Genomic DNA, 20,684 nt, shown 5'->3' with positions numbered 1-20,684 from the left:
AAAGGCTCATTTTCTAAGAAAAATACAAATTTATATACTTTTTAACCACAATTGCTCATCTTGCACTAGCTCGACTGCGCACATTATGTAATCACACACATGTGGAAGTACCGATCCAGTGTTTACAAAGCAAATGTACAAAGAAAGTCAAACACCCTTTACAATAAAAGATAAAACAACGATGTCAGACGATTTTGAAGTTGGAGGAGGAGTTTTTCACCCTACACAGTACACAGATAAACTAACCACGCATGGCTTTTTTTTCAAACGTCATTACACAATGTGATGAGCATTTGTGTGTTTTTTTTAAAGAAAATGACAGATTGTTTCGCTAGATAAGACCTTTGTTCCTCAGCTGGGATTATGTAGATCCCTTTGAAGCAGCATTGAAACTGCAATTTAGATCCCATTGAAGTCCACTATATGGAGAAATATCCTGGAATGTTTTCATTAAAAACCTTAATTTCTTTGCGACTGAAGGAAAAAAAGACACGAACATCTTGGATGACATGATAGTGAGTAAATTATCAGGAATGTTTTATTCTGGAAGTGAACTAATCCTTTAACATGTAAAACCAATGCCTTAAAATTCATCCAAAAACTAAAATTCTGTTAACCTCAACCTCATGTCAAGAAAAAAAAAATTAACTTTATGTCTCAAAATTCTGACTTTTATTCTCTGAATTGCAAGAAAAAGTTGTGAGTTGTTAGATATAACCTCAGAATTGTGAGGAAAAATGTCATCGCAATTAATTTTTTTACTTTTTAATGCTGTTTTTTTTTTTGTTCAGTAGGGTGCTATATATATATATATATATATATATTAAATGCATTAATTATGCCTTGTAATGTTTATAATGCATTGTATGATCACATGAATAATTGTAACCAGCTGCAATACATTATAAAATCTCATTGTTACACCTTTAAAAAGTATAATGCATTCAAATGTAGATATTATAATGCATTTTAACTTTGGTTACAAATATTTCTGAAAAAATATAATGCATTAGACCATATATTAAGAAAACCTTTAAAATGCATTATACATAATGGCTTCAAGTAAGTCATACAGGTTTGGCGACAAACAATTGATGACGGAATTTCCTTTAGTTTTTCTTACAGGAAGCGCTGAGTACGACTTGCTTGTTGTGGGATTGTTGTTTTGTAATATTCACAGTGTTATTACATTAAAGTACACAATGCAGCATGGATGCTGTGTAGACAAACTCCTCTGCATGTTTGAGTAATTGGTGGCCCTCCAGTGGATATGCAATTCTTTCACATCTGGCTGCTATTGTATATAAAAAAAAAAAAAAAAAAAAAGATTGGGAACGGAAGAGAGATTTGCAGTCTGCCTTTGGCAGAAAGAAGACCTCATATGATCGCCTCCTTTTCTCTTTCTCTCCCTATCTGTCTGTTTGTCTGTCTCTCTCCATCTTTTCCTTTCTTTCTCTCTCTCTCTCTGTCCCAGTGGGAGTCTTTCTCCCTTTGCGTACGTCTCCACCAGTGTTCGCCATTAGCCAGGCTTTGTGCCAGCACTAGAGGCAGATGGTGACCCTGCTGAGGTCATGAGACCAGCGTTGCTATGCTGGTAACCATGACTGGAGAGAGGAAGTGGCACTGCCTCAGGGACAGATGGGGTGGTTCCCATGTTCTATCTCTTGAATCCCCCACCTCTCTCTCTCTCTCTCTCTCTCTCTCTCTCTCTCTCTCTCTCTCTTTCTCTGTCGTCTTTGCATGCTCCATTGGAATGACAAACACCCATGAGGTATGATTCCTGAACTCTGTGCAGACTGCTGGCAGATTCCAACTTTATTTTAGCAATTGGGATATTGTAGTTTCAAATAATGTTGCACCAAAACGTGACCTTCCAACTATATTGATCTCTGAGATGCATTTCACCTGTCCCTTACCATTATACCATAAACATTTATTGCTTAAGAGTCATTCAGCACTTGACTTGATATTAACCTAAATAGAAGTTGTGACTTAAGGTATTTCCTTTGATATGTATATAAATATGACTACTATTAAAAGTTTGATGACACTGCTTTTTGATGACATTGCTTTTCTTAAATATTTTATTATATTATATTATATTATATTATATTAGAAAATTAGAAAACAGTTATAAATTCTTATAATATTTCAGTTGTACTGTATTTTGCTGCATTTTTCATTAATAACAGCTTAAGAGACTTCTTTCAAAAACATAATAAAAAAAATAATAATAACAAATTACCAACCAACCATTGAACGGTAGTGTATGTATAAAGTTTCCACATACCTGACTAACGTTTCTCATGGTCTAAACATCTTTCGAGGCTGTTATACACTACCAGTCAAACGTTTTTGAACAGTAATATTTTTAATGTTTTTAAAGAAGTCTCTTCTGCTCACCAAGCCTGCATTTATTTGATACAAAGTAGAGCAAAACAGTACAAATATTTTAAATATTTTGACTATTTAAAATGACTGTTTTCTATTTGAATATATTTTAAAATGTAGTTTATTCCTGTGATGTCAAAGCAAATTTTTAGCATAATTTTTAGCATCACATGATCTTTCTGAAATCATTCTAATATTCTGATTGGCTGCTCCAAAAAATGTTTTTGTTATTATGTTGAAAATAGAGTAGAATTTTTTTCAGGTTTCTCTGATGAATAGAAAGTTCAGAAAAACAAAATTTATCTGAAATAGAAATCTTTTGTAACTTTATAAATGTTTTTTATAAAATGTTATCAATTTAAAACATCTTTGCTAAATAAAAGTATTCATTTCTATAATTTCTATAAAAAGAAAAAACAAAACGACTTCAAGCTTTTTAATGTTATAATGTTACAAAAGCTTTTTATTTAAGATAAGTGCTGATCTTTGGATCTTTCTATTCATCAAAGAATCCTGAAAAAATGTACTCAACTGTTTTAAATATTGATAATAATAATGTTTCTTCAACAACAAATCAGCATATTAAAATGATTTCTAAAGGATCATGTGACACTGAAGACTGGAGTAATGATAGCTTTGATCACAGGAATAAATTACATTTCAAAATATATTAAAACAGAAAACAGTTATTTTAAATAGTAAAAATATTTCAAAATTTTACTGTACTTGGTGAGCAGAAGAGGCTTCTTTAAAAAAGATTAAAAATCTTACTGTTCGAAAAACCTTTGACTGGTAGTGTATTTAAATGTAATATTTCAGTATTTGTATGCTTGAAATTTTGTTTAAATTTGACAAATACATGCTGTAGCAATATTAATCTTAATTTTATTTATTTTCAAGATAGATCAGATTTGGACTGGAGGGTGAAGAAAAAGCAGTAAACAAGTAAATATACAAATATACAATTGTTAGATCAAAACTTTGATGTTTACAGCATAATTCCAAACTTCTATTTTTGTTATACTTGTTTTGATTAATCAGATTTATCATAAATATAATGTGTAGCTGTTTCCAAGCATATATATGCATGGAAATAGATCATAAACTAAGTTACACTATAAGTATGCAAAATAGTATGAGTTTTTGTTATCTGAAGTTTTCCTCTCCTTTTAATGCTGACTTAACAGACATTTGCATTGCTGTGGGTATGATAATGCTCAAAGCTATGAAGGCTTGCTATTTAACCACTGGCAATATAACCCAGAGGGATGCTAGTTGAAGTTTAGAGTATGGCACCAAAGAGCAGTAAATTGGCAGTTGCCTGGAGCATGGCATATGCCTTATCCCTCATTTCCCTGTAGCCCGCAGCAAGGGAGAAACCAGAAACTGTCAGGCAGCCATGTCCATTAAGTCAATGAGGCTTGATAGCCTGCAGCCAGTCTACCGCTAATGCATTTTAAAGAAACTTGTGTGAGTGCGCTCCATCTTTTGTCAAAGTGACATGCAACAGACACGAGCCTTAGCATGCTAACACGATACAGGCACGTATTGCATACAGACTGCCACGCGGGAGCCGACGTGCAAGGGAAAGTGTACTTCTCATACTTCGTCTTTCTTTGAGACAATGTCCCGTTCCCCTAGATAACCTTGGGTCTCCTGGAAGTCAGTGCCCTTCCCCCTACCAAATCTCAGTGCTGTGGTTTTTGAAACCTTTGAAAAGCAGAAAGAGCCTTGTATTTTCTCTTAGACACTGTGTCCTGGTCATGACCCTTTGTGCTCAATGGCCACTTGCAAAAGTCCCGACCACATAAACGGCATCTGGAGTGGCTTTGGGCTGCACCTGAAGGGCCTGCTGGAGACTGATAGGATTGTTTTGCAAATGATATTGAAAATGTGAAAGGTCATTCATTGTGCTTTGTTAGTTAGGGGTGAGATATACAACCATAGTTGTATGTCAGATGCCACATTTATGACCATAGATAAAAACATCTACAATAAAAATGAAGTTCTCGTTTTTTACAGTTCATCAAAAAATAAGGATTTAAAGGGATAGTTCACCCAAAAATGAAAATCACCTTATGATTTACTCGCCCTCAAGCCATCCTAGGTATATATGACTTCTTTCAAACAAATACATTTGGAATTATATAAAAAAAATGTCATGGCTCTTCCAAGCTGAAGACCAATAAAGTGCATCCATCCATCATAAAAAGTACCCACACAGCTTCAGGGGGTTAAAAGAGGCCTTCTGAAGTGAACTGATGCGTATGTGTAAGAAAAATATCCATATTTAAAACTTTATAAACCGCAATTGCTAGTTTCCACTAACTGTTGTATAACGTAGGCATGAGAATATGCTAGTCTCGTGAGAACCAAGTTTTGTTTACAGCTAACAAAAAAGAACGATCCCTTCTTGGCTTATATCGAAATGCTCTGATATTTTTCTTTATAAGATTGCGAATGCAGTTTATAAAGTTTTAAATATGGATATTTTTCTTATACAAACGCTTCGATTTTCTTCAGAAGGCATTTATTAATACTCTGGAGCTGTGTGGAGTACTTTTTATGATGGATGGATGCAGTTTTTTTGGGCTTTAAAATCTTAACACCCATTTACTGCCATTATAAGACTTATAGAAGAAGCTAAGACATATAACTCTGTTTGTATTCGTCTGAAAGAAGAAAGTCATATATACCTAGGAAGGCTTGAGGGTGAGTAAATCATGGGGTAATTTTCATTTTTGGGTGAACTATCTCTTAAAATATCTCTATCAGTACTAATCATGACACTTAAACACACAGGTTGCGGGATTCCCATCGAGCAGCCATTCGTGTGATCCAGAGAATGTACTACTTTGTGGCCAGAAAGAAGTTCCAGGTAAGATGTTCTTTTTCTGTTTGCAAACACATGCAAAATCTAATCAAGTAAGCATGATGTTACAGAGCTAGCATTACATTACAGTGCTTAATGTGCAGAAATGCAGATTTTTTTCTCTTGATTGTGGTGTAAGAGCCATGTTTCCAGTAATTAGCATTCCTTAAACCAAGAGATTACAAAGTGAATATGCAAAGAAGATCAAACACCCTATACAAAAAAGGGTAAAACAGCGATGTAGGCAATTTTGAACTTGGAGGAGAAAATTAGAGTTTTTAGACGTACCCTAACTGTCATTACTGGGGAAAAAAACAGTCCACACAGTGCTAGACAAGATGCGCATTTGAGGTTAAAAAGTATAAATTGTAATTTTTTTTAGAAAATAATCGATCGTTTCGCTAGATAAGACCCTTATTAGTTGTCTGGGATCATTTAGAGCCCTTTGAAGCTGCATTTAAACTGCACTTTGAAAGTTCAAATTTGGGGGCACCATAGAAGTCCACTACATGGAGAGAAATCCTGAAATGTTTTCCTCAAAAAACATCATTTCTTTACGACTGAAAAAAGAAAGACTTGGATGACAAGGGGGTGAGTACTTTATCTGTAATTTTTTGTTCTGGAAGTGAACTACTCCTATAATGAATTTCAGTGTAAGTAGTGAATAAGGTGTCTTTTGAAACGTGTAGAAGGGACAATCTTGAGTTGGGACTCATTCAGTAACAGCAGATGCTCTGCCTGAGTCCTCAAAAATACATGCTAATGTCAGAGGATTACCTTAATAGCTGTCCTACACACTTTCTCCTCCTTTGTGCGATTGTGCGACACTCGATACTCGTTACTGCACTTTGTTTGTCTTCTCTCTTTGCCCTCCCATCCTCTCGCCATCCTTTCATTTGAGCCATCTCTCAATCCCCTTATTTTCTCCAAGTCCTTCTCTCCTCCTCTCACACACTCTTGTGACACAGAACACACACTTTGGAGTGTTTGTCAGATGCTGCTGGCTAGATTTGCTGTGTCTGATGTCATGACAATGTTTACCCTCCTTTGAACGGCTTTAGCTTCTCCTGAATTGGTTCATTTGTGCCGGAGATGTGTGAACGGTTTGGTTATTTCACTGACGCTAATCAAACCGAGCTTAAGTTCTGTAGCAAACGTGGATCTTCACACATCTTCCCTGTGTTAGTCAGGAAGCTCAAATAAGTTTAAATAGCCATGAGCATCATCACCTGTGCTCTGTATGCCCTGAGAGCAATGATTAAGTGTTTGATCAGGATGTTCGTTTGGTGTCAGCAGATGTGAATCATTTTCCTCAAAGGTGACAATCAAGAGGAAATATTTCCCCTTTGGGCTTATTTGATTTTAGGCTGGTTGTGTCAAGTAAAGATAGCTCACCCTTATGATGATTTGATTCTTTCAGACTATATTCATCTACAGGTTCACTTATATATAGAGCCAGTGTAGAAGTGTAGAAGTGTATAAGAAAAAAATTCCCGCTACCCACTGTTCCTTAGAAAAAGTCCCACAATGTCTTTGGTTTTACAGCATTTTTGTGTATATGAACCCTTACCAGCAATAACTGTATGATTTTGAGATCCATCTTTTCACACTGAGGACAACTGAGTGACTCATATGCAACTATTACAGAAGGTTCAAACGCTCACTGATCCTCCAGATTAAAAACACAATGCATTAAGAGCCGGGGGTGAAAACTTTTTGAATTTAAATATCAAGGTAAATTTAACATATTTTGTCTTCTGGGAAATGTAAGTATCTTCTGTAAAAAAAAAAAAATATTGAAAAGATGGATCTCTAAATTATACAGTCATTGTCGAAAAGCGTCCAAATACATAAAAATGCTGAAAAATCAAATAATTTGTGGGACCTGAAGGATTTTTCTAAAGACCAGCAGGCAGTTTTAACTGTTCAGGAACTTGTTTACTAACTTGTAAACTATCACTAAACAAAAATAATGAATTAATAAAAAAAAAAACCCGCTGTGGATCATTCAGGTAACAACAGTATTAAGAATCAAGTGTATGAAAACTTTTGAATGGGGTAATTTTTATAAATTCAACTATTACTTTCTCTTGTGGACTATATGTAAATGTCTTTTATATAAAATATTTTATTCAGGTCTGCACTAAATAAATAATAACATGCATTTTGTATGATCCCTCTTATTTTGTTCAAAAACATTTTGTATGTAAACTTTTGACCTCAGCTGTACATTTTGCATGCTGAATGGTCACTTTTTTTGTATTTCACTTGAATAGTCCTGTGACAGTTTAATTATGAAAAGTACAAACAAAATATCTCAATTAATATGAGTTTATAGCATAAGAATGATGAAATGATTATAAAAATCTTTAAATCATAAAAGCTTAATGGCTTAAAGTACTATAATAATAAACAAGTTAAATGTATGTTAAATATAAATATTTAAGGCAAACTGTTCAAAAGTTTGAGGTCAGTATTTTTTTCTTTTATTCAGCAAGGATGCATTAAATGATAAATTGATCAAAAAGTGACTAAATAAAATGAAAGTATTAATAATTAAAGTATTATATTATATTGACGCTTTTTGCAGCAAGCACGTAAGCCGTATGACGTGAGGGATGTCATTGAGCAGTATTCGCAGGGTAATCTCAACCTCATGGTGCGCATCAAGGAGCTGCAGAGAAGGTGGGATAAAAACTCACTTTATATCACTTAGCAGCAGTTAAGCGTGTGTAGAGAAAAGTGCTTACTTTAACATGGCTATACATGCATGACATTAAAGGTATAATAGCAAAATAAATGAGTGTTACATGACCTTTGGGTAAACAAAGCTGGGAAGTTAAGAGTACATCCATCCCTGTCACTATTCCTGTCTCATTTCATCTGCCATTTCTGTACGTGAACATTTCCAACGCCGCACACTTGGCCATGACAGACTGGATCAGTCCTTAGGGAAGCTGTCCTTCTACCAGACAAGTTCAGGTAAAGCTAGATCATTCATTACACTCTCTCCTCTCTCATTCCTTGACCCCACACCATGCGTTTGCTACAATTTGACCTCTTCGTTGTTCTTAATGTTGCTGTTTATTGTTGTCTTGTAGTCGCAGTGCACATTTGTGTTTATGGAGGGTTTTTATGATGTTTTTCTTGGCACCGTTCTTTTCTCCTTTAGAGCGCATGAAAGACAAAGGCATAAACACTATTGGCTCCAGACTCAACAGGATGGAAGAGAAGGTAAGCACTTGAATAATACTTAACGAAAAGGACATTTATAGCATTTTTATGTTGTGAAAACACCAGAAGACATGTCTTAACCTTTGAGGAATTCAGTATCGGAAATATCTCTTCAGTTAATACCACATGCTCTTGAATTTTATTGCACAATAAGCTCAGAAACCAAGCATTTCCAAGAAGTTACTCATTAGTGTAACAATAAGTTCCAGTTCTTTAGTTTATTAGAAAAAGCACCCAGCACAATTGCTTTGGGAAGGACTCTGCAGATAAAGATCTGTAAGCTTCATTCATTAAGCCTTAACCTGGAGGCAGAAGTAACCTCTCTCTTTCTCTGTCTTCAATCAAACATCACTTTTTGAAGACTTCTCAAACATTCTCCATGAGTGATGTGTGCTGATAAGGGTGTTAAGACTCTAAAAAGAACAGCTTTCTGGCTTATGTGTGTGTGTGTGTGTGTGTGTGTAAAAGTGAGAGGTCTGTTGGCCCCTCAGAATGACGGGGATTCGGGAGCTCTACAAACACTCACTCTGCTCCTGTTCATTTGCCACTCCAGCCATAAATCCTTTTACAAACAGCTCTCATCCCAGACACGAACTCGAAACAGCGTACACACTTGTTCGCATGATCTCTCTCTCACATACTCACTCACTCGGTTTCTCCCTCTTTGTCTCTCATAGATGCTTGAGTAAGTAACAAATTGACTCATTTTATGAAAAGCCTGTTCAACATGTTTTAAATTCTTCACCGAGAATGTTTAGAAAAGCATTTAAAGAGGAATTTGATCTTTTTCACAGCTTTCATAGCTGACATATCTTTAAGGAAAGATGACATCTTTTTTCAATCGTTTATTCATTATTTAAAAATGTTAAAAATGGATGACTCACTTTTGTCATGCTAGGCACATTTCTGTGGCAATACTAGTGAGTGATGTGTTGAGTAGCCAGATTAAGTGTTTCCCAGCAGGACACACCGTCTTTAACTTTTTTCTGTAAAGAACTGTTTGAAAATGTGTCATTAGTTTTAGAGGCTGTGGACAGGATACCCTGCCCCTTACAGTGTCATTCTTCTTCCCATAATTCTGTCGTAAACAGGAAGCAGGCAGTGTCTGGCATAAACAGGAACAAATACCCTTAACATTTATGCAAACACCCATCTGAAGTAACTCATTACTGAATTGCTGACACAGCCTTCTGCCTCCACTCTGACTGAACTCTCTTCGCATTTTGGGAATTTTTATGTGGGAAATAATCCTTTTTTAAACAATCCATTACATTTAATACACTAAAAATACACTTTTTGAAAATAGGCCCATTTTCCAACTCCCCTAGATTTAAACAGTTGAATTTTACCGTTTTCAAATCTATTCATCCAATCTCCAGGTCTAGCGGTAGCACTTTTAGCATAACTTAGCATAGATCATTGAATCTGATTAGACCATTAGCGTCTCAAAAATGACCAAAGAGTTTCAATATTTTTTTCCTATTTCAAACTTGACTCTTCTGTAGTTACATCGTGCTCAAAGACGGACGAAAAATGAAAAGTTGCGATTTTCAAGGTCGATATGGCTAGGAACTATACTCTCATTTCGGCGTAATAATCAAGGAACTTTGCTGCCGTTCCATGGATGCAACATGCGCAATGATATTACGCATCTACACAAACTTAATGCCGGTCACTTTCAGGCACTGCATAATATCATTGCGCCTGCTGCACCCATGGTACGGCAGCAAAGTTCCTTGATTATTACGCCGGAATGAGAGTATAGTTCCTAGCCATATCAGCCTAGAAAATCGCAACTTTTCTTTTTCCATCAGTCTTAGTACACAGTGTAACTACAGAAGAGTCAAGTTTTAAATAGGAAAAATATCGTCATTATATATGGTCATTTTTGAGCGAGTTGCTATCGGTCTAATCAGATTCAATGATCTATGCTAAGCTATGGTAAAAATGCTGCCACGAGACCCAGAGATCAGCTGAATGGATTTGAAAAAGGTAAAACTCAACCGTTTAACTCTAGGGGAGATGGACAAAGAGATTTTCAAAAAAAGTGGAGTGTTCTTTTAAGTCAAAAGAATTCTTTTTAGAAGGTGATTAGAAGGTTCAAAAGAGCAGCATTTATTTGAAATTTAAAAGGATAGTTTGCCCCAAAATGAAAATTCTGAATGAATAATTACTCACCCTCACGTCGTTCCAAACCTGTTAAACCTTCATTCATCTTCAGAACATAAATGAAGATATTTTTGATGAAATCCAAGAGCTTTCTGACCCTGCATAGACAGCAATGCAAGTACCATGTTCAACGCCCAGAAAGGTAGTAAGGACCAGCATTGGGGTAACGCATTTCGAGTTACGTAAATAGATTACTTTTTTCAAGTAACTAGTAAAGTAACACATTACTTTTTAATTTACAAGAAAATATCTGAGTTACTTTTTCAAAAAATGTCCCCATGTTGAGAGAAATCTAGTCGTTGTGTGTGCAGTGTAAACTTGATGCTTACTGTAGTTCTATACTAATTGTGATTAGAAATACAATTACCCATCTCTCTGTATTTAATCCCATTTTATTAACCAGTGTCTTTGCTGCTGACCTTCAAAAAGCTAAATTACTTTAGATAAACTAACATTTGTCGAACTTTCTTTTCCTGTGTTCTACTGTAAAGATGTGAATTTAATGTTCCTTCAGCCTGAGGCTTATTCGTTTCACTTTTGGTGTGAAAGGGCTTTTACATTTGCAATATTGTAACTTTCCCCAACACTGGTAAGGACATCATTAAAATAGATCATGTAACAGTGGTTTAACCCTAATTTTATGAAGCTACAAGAATACTTTTTGTGCGCAGAAATAATAACGTCTTTCTTCAACAATTTCTTTGTGACTCTTGTGAACACGTGGCAAAGACTGACATAGAAGAGAAGTAATTTATTGTTAAAGTCGTTATTTTTGTTTTCTTGGCGCACAAAATATGGAAGCTCATTTCCGCCACTGAATTAAAAAATGGTAATTGCAACTTTTTATCTTACAATTCTGCATTTGTTTTCTCAGAATTGTGTGATACAAACTTACAATTCTGACTTTTTCTCAGAATTATGAGTTATAAACTCACAATTGTGAGTTATAAAGTCAGAATTGCAAGACATAAACTCGCAATTCTGAGAACTTATCAGTCTTTTTCCCCCTCAAAAATGTTATATCTTACAATTCTGAGAAAAAAAGTAAGAATTCTGACTTTATTTCTCACAATTCTGAGTTTATATCATGTAATTGTGAGTTTATATCTTACAATTCAGAGGACAAAAAGTCAAAATTGCACGTTTGTATCATGCAGTTCTAAGGGGGAAAAAAAGTCTGAATTGTGAGATAAAAAGTTTTTATTTTTTATTCAGTGGCGTAAACTGGCTTCCATACAAAAAGTGTTCATGTTGCTCCCAACATTATACACAGACTGTTTTAACAATGTCATTACTACCTTTCTGGGCCTTGAACGTGGTAGTACCAATGCTGGTGGGGTCAGAAAGCTCTCAGATTTCATCAAAAATATCTTAACTTATGTTCTGAAGATGAACTGAGGTCTTACGGGTTTGGAATGACATGAGGGTGTTGTATTTAAAGACTGTACAGATATGACTATGACTTTATATTGTTTTCCTAAGTAAAGACATTTCCACATTAAGTTCATAATATTTAATAGAGAATAGTTTTATGGTTTATAGGGATAAACTTGTGAGTGTGAGTAAATGATGACAGAATTTTCAATTTTTGATGAATTATCCTTTAAGTTCTGACTCAAGATGCTGTTTTTCCTCTGTGGTTAGCAGTATGCATGTTTGCATTCATGTCTATATGGGGAATGGCTATATATGTTTATATATAATCTCCTGCCGTACTCTGTGTGGCGGAGTGTGTTTGTGCATGTGTGCATGTGTTTGTATGTGACTGTGGTGCCACTATCATTGTGTAAACTGTGGTTCAGCACGGAGACACTCGTCTGGTTATTTCTAATGAGGTGTAGACGGCACTGGCTCCACACGTCACTTAGCCTCAACCCAAGGGAAAGAACCTCATGACATTTGGCTCCCCAACTGTAAAATGAAGAATAACAAGTATTTCTCTGACAGTTTTCTTCCTCGCAAACATGAATCCCTTTAAATATTTAACAAGAATCCCCACTGGCATTAATATATGTTGTTTTTTATGCACATAGACAGTAACAAACTCCTCTGACATATATGCTCTAACATATATATTTTTTTTTGAAGACTAGAGAACAAAATACTATTTTCACTTTTTACTTCAAAATATCACCTTTAAATCAGTGTTACATGACTTTTTTTTTATATTTTTAGCCCATTTTTAAAAATATTATATGAAACTACGACATACAATGTCATAATCCTATATTTTAATTTTAAATAACCCTAGACTAGAAGATAGTTTCTACTCAATTCAACATTGTGATGGCCTAATCTTTTCATGTTTCGACTATTCATCATCACCTTATTGATCAAACTTTAATCCCATTTACAACATGCAGAAGAATGGATTCATTGCCTTTGCTCTATTTATACAGATGGGATCTTTTATCGGTTGCTGGTGTTTTACAGCTTGTATTGACAGTTTGACTCTTGTTTATGACGTTATTTACACAGACGCAGTGACAACGTTATTTTAGACACTGTTTTGAAAGATGTGCTGAGGCCACACACTCGTTTCCCCACAGATCACACACATGGACAGGACACTTAGCAGCATTGCAGAATCTCTCAACCTCATGCTGGCGAGGGAGAGACGAGGAGATCTGGCCAGAGGGAAGGAACTGCGTAGCAGCTTCCAGCGACAATCAGCCACCTTCAGCCTGTCAGTGCCGAGCAGACAGGACAGCCTGACCAGCTCTGAGCAACTGTCCACGCCAACTGTTATTCAGGAGGACAGCTGAGTCGCTACAGCACCACCAAATCACAACGTGCCTTATAGTGGGTCAGTTTTGGTTAGAGTTAATATAAGAGATTAGGCTTGGCTCAGGTTCAGCATCAGCTGATTTTTAAGATTCTTCTCGTCTGACTAATTCTATTCATCTTTACATTTTTTTCAGACTGTTGGAGTTCTTTTGATGCAACAAGACATGGATACATATTTTTAGCATATCATTGTTTAAGTATGACTTTGAGTTTTTGATATTGTTTATTAGATTATTGTATATTTCCATACTTTTTGTGAGCAGTTTGACCTCTGCTCCACACTCTTAAAAATAAAGGTCTCAAAAGGGGGAGTTCGCAGTGATACCGCATTTACTCACAGGTGTGAGTCTCGAAATGTCCCGTTCACACAGCTGTTGTTGTTTCTCCGTCAGTTTAAGTTTGTGAGGCAGAGAGGCTCGCTGACGAACTAGTTGTCCAGTTCTGTTCCGTTTACACAGTGCGTGTTTTCCAAGAACGCGGTTGTGAGTCCTGAAAATTTACGGGTGTGAGTTTGGTTACAGAACGCGGTTATCACGCCCGAAAATAAACCGTACTGTATGTGAACGTAACCGTATTATGCACTCAAAAATAGGACTGACAACCTTATTCTGCTGCTATGTGAACGTGGCCTGGTGTGAAGAAAATATTAATAACTTAAAGAACCTTTTGTGCAGTGTAAAGTTTCCATGGATGTTAAAGGTTCTTCATGGAGCTATAGATGCCAGTAAAGAACCTTTATTTTTAGGAGTGAACATTGTGACCTTATTTTGGAGTGTTATGAATGTTTTGTGATTTATTTTGACAGGAACAAAATGTGTGCTCTTTGCTCTTGTTTATGAATCACTGATAAGCTTTTAGAGGCAGAAGCATTTGTGAATACTGTTTAAATTCTGCTCTGTCCTCTCAAACAGATTTTTATGTTCATTCACTAATATGAATGTAGTAGTTTGTGTAAAAATAAACACTGCATCCTACAAACACTACTGATTTTCACAATTTTCCAGTAAAATCCAAACTGTGATTTTTATGAAGTGCTGTGTCTCAAAAATGCAATATTGGCAAGAGTTCTATCCTGAATAAACATCTTGTTTCTTCTTTCTCATGTTTGCAGTGCTTTAATTTCCTCCATGTTTCTGTGAGGTCAAACGTCTTGGCTATTCAAACACAAGTGTGTGGGCAGCCCAGCTTCCCGCTCTTTTCCTTCACCATCAGGCCAGAATGGTGCTATTTATGCCGGTGTGGAGGCATTTATGGCATTCAGAAACAGTTGTTGTCTTTTTTCTAAAAGTCTTTCAGTGACACTTTCAGAATTCCTTTAGAGCATCCCGACAGATCAATGACTTATGCAGCACACGACCATATGGGGAGCACTGTGACCTCTGATCTTATGACAATACATTTGCTCTCAGGGGTGAGGGGCTTTGTTGCTATGGGGATGACTACATGTGCACCCTTTGACCTTATCGTAGGCAGGAACACGGCTGTCCACTCTGCCTTTGTTCGTGCACAGCTTCTCGTATGGACCATTGTCACCTGTAATATGTGCAACAAATCAGACATTCCGTCACATACGCATTCCTGAAAAGCATGACAATTTTGTCTTTATTACTTTGCTACCGTTCTTCAAGGCTTAGGAATAAATTTCAGAAAAGCTGAAGTAGCAAACCAGGATGGCAGCTTCTTCCTTAATAACCATTTGTGCCAACTTAATCTTAAGTCAATAAAACCAGCAGATATAAAACCAGATATCTGGCTTATACATTTCCACCAAAAAATGGATTAAAGTCCCAAAAGGGAAGAGGAATAAAACGAGTGCCCGCTACGCTTTAGTCTATACCTCCTCATGGCAGGACAAGTATGTCAACAATGGAATCAACAGGACAACAGTATTGGCAGACACCACAGAGAGCAGGCCTGCTACAGAGGGGGTCTGGCCCATATGCCGCCAGATAAATGATAAGCCTTTGTTATTCGTTTAAAAGGACGTACTGCTGTCACTGTCTCTGGGACCGCTGAGCAAACTTTGGGACCAAATGCCATTAATTCAAGCTAGTGAACCCATAGAGGTGTATCCAGCCTTGAAGACACAGCTTGCCAGTGCCTCCGCTAGTTTTATGGGTTTTATTAGTGAAAGAGAAACAGCTCTTACATAGAGAGGGCTACAACACAGAGATGAATGGTTTGATGGTTTTGCTGCAAATTGCTAATGTTTGTGTCAAAAAGGGTAGCAGTGTTGGGAAAGTGATGTCCCTGTTAAAGAAAAATAAATGAATGGCAATTGAAATGAACTGTTAATATATGACTTCACTTTGCTTTCTTTAAGTAAATGAAAATTGAAAACAAAATTGTGTTTTTGGATAAGAAAGATTGAAACACTGTACACTAATTATTTAATTATATTTTGTAGTTTAATGCGTACTAATGCAGTATTTTGAATTCAGAAATTTGTCTTTACATCATTGCACAATATTCCGTAGTGGTTTTAAGTCAAATAAACGAGCGCGGTTTCAATAATGTTTTAGTCCGAATAAAAGGATCCGAATTGAACTCTTAACTTCATTTAATGATGTACAGACTGCATGGCCTGAATGAATGTGTCTCTGTGGGATTTGCTGATAAAAGTCGAGGTCCCATGAGCCTGAGGAGGTAATCCATCTGGTCAGGAAACCCAGCTGAGCTATAACGGAACATATTGGAAACCCTGTCAATCTGGACATAATGATTTTAGTGTAAAAGCTCAAATAATGAGGTTCAGATAAACCCTAGGGGATTCCTCACATTACAAGTCATACAATTACGTTTATTAAAATCCTCGTTTTTCATTAATAATTATGAAGCACGGTGGTTTAATAATATTAAGACAGTTGCGTGTCTGCAAGATGTATAAGAGGCATAAAGGCAGCTTTCGCGAACATTTGATCATATTTTAACAAGCGAAGGATAAAAATTCGTTCAAGTAAATATAATTATTTTACTACTTGATCATAATATTGCTTAAACTTCTATACAAAACTCAAATTACAGTGTTTACAGACTCCTCCGATGTAGGCCTATTTATTTTGGTCAGAGTGTAAATAAAAATTACATTAGGCTACGTAGTAAAATTGTTCATTATATTATTATTCTGGTTAATTATGTTTACATGCAGATTACATGTTTATTTAAAATGTTACCCATCTTTCTGCAATTGCGTTTCACGTTTCTAAACGTTATTCGTTCCTTCATTTGAATGATAGCCAGCAGTCGCTGGCATGACGGACTGGAGTATCTCTGTTTTCTCGCACACGACTAGATACGGACTAGAAACAAAAGCAAACAGGATTTGTGAGCACCGAGTGCTTCTATGAGAGCACAAAGCCTCATTTGCAGGTGAATGCGATGGCACTCGCTTCGCCTTACGCCTTTAGCGGCCTTTGTTCCATTTCGCCTTTTTTGGTGCCAGATGGTCATGGAAATGGGAAACTTCTTTAGAGAAAGGCTATATCTGGCAAAACACTGGCACTCTTCACCTATACCAAACGAGAACGACGCAAATTAAAGCACAAAAATCGGAGTAATGTGTAAAATTCGTTAATGAACATATTCCAGAAGAATTATTTAATTTTTTACCGATGAAATTTGATTTCTCAAAATCACAAAGGTTCTCGTTTTCGTGTGAAATCCAAATAATAAGCTAAGCCATTTTATTTTTGTGAACAGCAGTTTACTTTATCCAATTATCATTGACTTCCCAGCTTATTATCAAAGTTTTAAAAAGTATTACTCTAATTACAAACGTAGCTGTTCATAACGTTATTTTTATTTTTAGGTCGATTCTTGTGTGTGTGTGTATGTGTGTACTTGTTTTTGCTACATTGTGGGGACCAAATGTCCCCACAAGGATAGTAAAACCTGAAATTTTTGACATGGACAATGTCAAAAAAAATTATTAAAAATAGCAAATGATGTTTATCTGAAAATGTAACAATGCAAACATGTTTTCTGTAATGGGTAGGTTTAGGGTTAGGGTATAGACAATATCGTTTGGTCAGTATAAAAACTATAGAAGTTTATGGAAAGTCCCCACAATTCACAAAAACAAACGTGTGTGTGTGTGCGTGCGTTTCGTCATTTGAGATACAAGACAAGGAACTATATATTTTAAAAGAAGCGTGATACTCTAAAATTGGTCCAAATAAACGAAATCAGAAAAAAAAATCCAATTGGATAGACTAACAAAATATTCTAGATTTAGTATTTTGGTTAGGGTTTACCTATTTTGGCTCACCATTACATTTCGTTTTGGTCACTATTTTGTCTATCGTTTTTGTTCTCCTTTAGCTTTTCTCCTATCTCAATGACATTATAAAGATCTGGCGTGTGGTGGTATCTATAGTAAATGTTATTCACAGATAGTGCGTAGGTAAGGGGGAGGGGAGGCAGGTGGTTGGCGTGTAAATAGAAGGAGCCCATTTTGTTCAAGTCTTGGTAAGTGTTTCATTAGCGGGATAGCTGAGAGGGTGCTGAAAATGAAGGTCTTATGTGGACAAAGCGGGGTTCCAAGGGCACCTGCCTCCTTCATTATGGAAAGAAAATGGCATTTAAATCCTCCCTATAGCACGCAGCTGCCCGCATATCCCTCCCCACAAACACTGAGGGCGGAACAGCTGAGTCCCTCCTGTTTAGAGGCCAAACTCTACTCTTTTTGTCACAGGCAAAATGTTGACGCCTTAAAAGTGTAGGGCAAACATTTTTTTTCTGCCGTTTACCCACATCCCATGATCCACAATTATAGTTGAACAGTATACGTGACTTTCACAAGAACACACGTGAATACGACAAAGTTAGCAAAAATATAATTTAATTTACACTTTGATTCAAAGGTACAGCATGAGCTACAGAATATATTTTAACAAACACGGCTCAGAAACATTCTTTACATGTTGTTGCAAACAAAACTTAAATAAAACACAACATAAAATATGGCCGAAATAATAAAAAACAATAACAATAGCTGTAAATAATAATAATAAAGAGTAACCAACTATTATGAACATAAATAAAATAAGTTAGTATATTTAAAAAATAAAACAAACAGGTATTGCTCCAGTCTATTTAGAGCAGTGTGGCCTAGCCCTCTACACAATTAAAACAAAAGAAATATAAAATTGCACCGTTTAGACATTGTAACACTGCAACAAAGTCTGTGTTGGCGGAGCCATTATTGCTACATGAGTTGAGAGAGAGTAAAAGTGTCGTCCCCTTGTTTTCTTTCATCCGCTCTGCAGATAATCACAGGTGGACTGCTGCATTGAGTGCAAACATCTGCAAAGCAAAGAAAAAGACAAAATTAGCGTTTGTTCGATAGCTTTACATAGAGTACGGGCATTTAAATGAAGGTGAATTACTGAATTCGTTGTCGTCAATCACTTACAAGCGTACAACAATTAGTAATAGGCTAATAAAAAAAAAAAAAAAAATATATATATATATATATATATATATATATATATATATATATATATATATATATATAAAGTATAACGAATACAGTCGTAATAATATTGCATTTGACACATACCATCTTATTGTTTTACGTGGCGTTACTTCAATGCTGGTGGATGTGCCGGCTTGAAGCGAGCTCCGTTCATCCTGCTTGGACTCCAGGGTCCTTTTTCTTTTCGGGAAGAAGTCTGGTGGAAATCAATATTATAAGCCGTTAGACATGTTTTGCTCCATTTCGCATTTTAAAAAAGTAGAGACATTAAAAGTTTCAGTTGTTTTTATTTACAGTTTCAATGCATTTACCTGTTATTTGTGGTGTGTTGTTTCTTGGGCTCTCTGGGATGAGTGACCTCTTTCTTCTGTTTCTGAGGACTGAAGAACGAGCTGGTCTTGAGTTGAGCGCACTAGAGAGATTCTCTTGGTTAACTTCGTTAGATCGACTCGGGACGTCCGTGGATTCTTGAACTACAGGACTCCTAGAAACCCCGTGTAACCCGCAGTCCGCAGTGTTGGACGCGTCTCCTGTTGCGTCAACAGACGCCGCGACGCGAGCTCTCTTATTTTGCACTTTATCCTTGTAGAAAAATGGCATAGTGTCCTCTGAAATCGCCTCCCACTCGTAATCTCCAGGCAAAGGCGAGTTGGTCTCAAAGTTAAAATTCCACCGGCTCTGGTCTCGCTCGGAGATCTCCTGGAGTTTGCGTTTCATTTCACAGTGCAGCTCCTCATGATCCACGGGGCCGAAAAGGTTACGGCAAACCTTTGTGCGGGCGAGAAGAGGAAAGGTTCTTCGTGCAACATTACGCTCCAGATTGTTTGATACGTCCACGTTTGCCATGATGCCTAAAAGTCAATGCCGTGAACCGACGTTTGTTTGGTTCTTGTTGTCTGTAGTCTGTTTATATCCGTGCCGGTGGTTAAAGGCCAGCGTTTGTACCAGCAAAGGCCCCTGATTGGCTAGACGGACACCACGCCCTGTGCAATAAACCCCCCACCAGTATCAGCAAAGTCACCTTCCCCCCTCGTTTCGAAAATCACAGTCAGAAAATCACGGCACATGCATGAATACCATGTAATAAGAGACTGTTAAAAAATGTTAAAATGTTACAAACGGGGTAGTTTCCTCTAAAATGTAATTTGTATACAAATACATCATTAATAATAATAATAATAATAAAACAATATAATATCCTAGGTCTCTTTATGTTATTTATAATAAGAAAATACAATAATAATATGCTAAAAAAAAAAAAAAAAAACCCTGGACCACAAAACCAGTCATAAGGGTCTTTTTTTAATAAAGAGATATATACATCATCTGAAAGCTGAATAAATAAGCTTTCCGTTGATGTACGGTTGATTTACGTATGTAAGGACAATATTTGACCGAGATAACTATTTGAAAATCTGGAATCTGAGGGTGCAAAATAAATAAATAAATAAAAAATCGTCTTTAAAGTTGTCCAAATGAAGTTCTTGGCAATGCATATTACAAAAATTAAGGTTTGATATATTTACCATAGGGAATTTACTAAATATCTGAATGGAACATGATCTTTACTTAATATCCTAATAATTTTTGGCATAAAATAATTTTTTTTTCGATAATTTTGACCCTTACAATGTATTTTTGGCTATTGCTACAAATACCAGTGCTACTTAAGACTGGTCACATATTACACTAATAACAAATTATATTACTAGCTTATATAAAATTAATTATAAAACTGTTTGAATATTTAGTGTG

General features: G+C 36.1%; 2 protein-coding genes across 3 annotated transcripts in view; one reads left to right on the top strand and one right to left on the bottom strand.

The window, feature by feature from the left end:
• The window catches only part of kcnq1.1 (potassium voltage-gated channel, KQT-like subfamily, member 1.1), a 47,106-nt gene extending 32,606 nt beyond the window's left edge, over positions 1–14,500 (top strand). For both annotated transcript variants that reach the window (XM_051115378.1, XM_051115377.1), the window contains 6 exons: positions 5,194–5,269; positions 7,854–7,948; positions 8,199–8,245; positions 8,436–8,497; positions 13,216–13,472; positions 13,588–14,500. In XM_051115378.1, coding sequence (XP_050971335.1) covers positions 5,194–5,269; positions 7,854–7,948; positions 8,199–8,245; positions 8,436–8,497; positions 13,216–13,431 — 496 coding nt within the window. In that variant the 3' untranslated portion in view covers positions 13,432–13,472; positions 13,588–14,500. The remainder of the gene's footprint in view (positions 1–5,193; positions 5,270–7,853; positions 7,949–8,198; positions 8,246–8,435; positions 8,498–13,215; positions 13,473–13,587) is intronic.
• Positions 14,501–18,276: 3,776 nt separating this feature from the next.
• Positions 18,277–19,904, bottom strand: cdkn1ca (cyclin-dependent kinase inhibitor 1Ca). Its single transcript, XM_051115385.1, has 3 exons — positions 19,241–19,904; positions 19,014–19,125; positions 18,277–18,757 (listed from the first exon to the last, which is right to left on the bottom strand). Coding segments are annotated over exons 1-3 (648 nt in total). The 5' UTR covers positions 19,776–19,904; the 3' UTR covers positions 18,277–18,756.
• Positions 19,905–20,684: the final 780 nt, after the last annotated feature.

Source organism: Labeo rohita, chromosome 7 (genome assembly GCF_022985175.1).
Source record: "Labeo rohita strain BAU-BD-2019 chromosome 7, IGBB_LRoh.1.0, whole genome shotgun sequence".
Taxonomy (NCBI): domain Eukaryota; kingdom Metazoa; phylum Chordata; class Actinopteri; order Cypriniformes; family Cyprinidae; genus Labeo; species Labeo rohita.
The sequence above is the reverse complement of the archived record's forward strand: the minus strand, read 5'-3'. Positions and strand labels throughout refer to the sequence as shown.

Coding starts and splice junctions, on each gene's coding strand:
- cdkn1ca (XM_051115385.1), bottom strand. CDS start 19,775: ATGGCAAACGTGGACGTATCAAACAATCTGGAGCGTAATGTTGCACGA. Junction 19,126..19,240: donor CAACACACCACAAATAACAG/GTAAATGCATTG, acceptor GATTTCCACCAG/ACTTCTTCCCGAAAAGAAAA.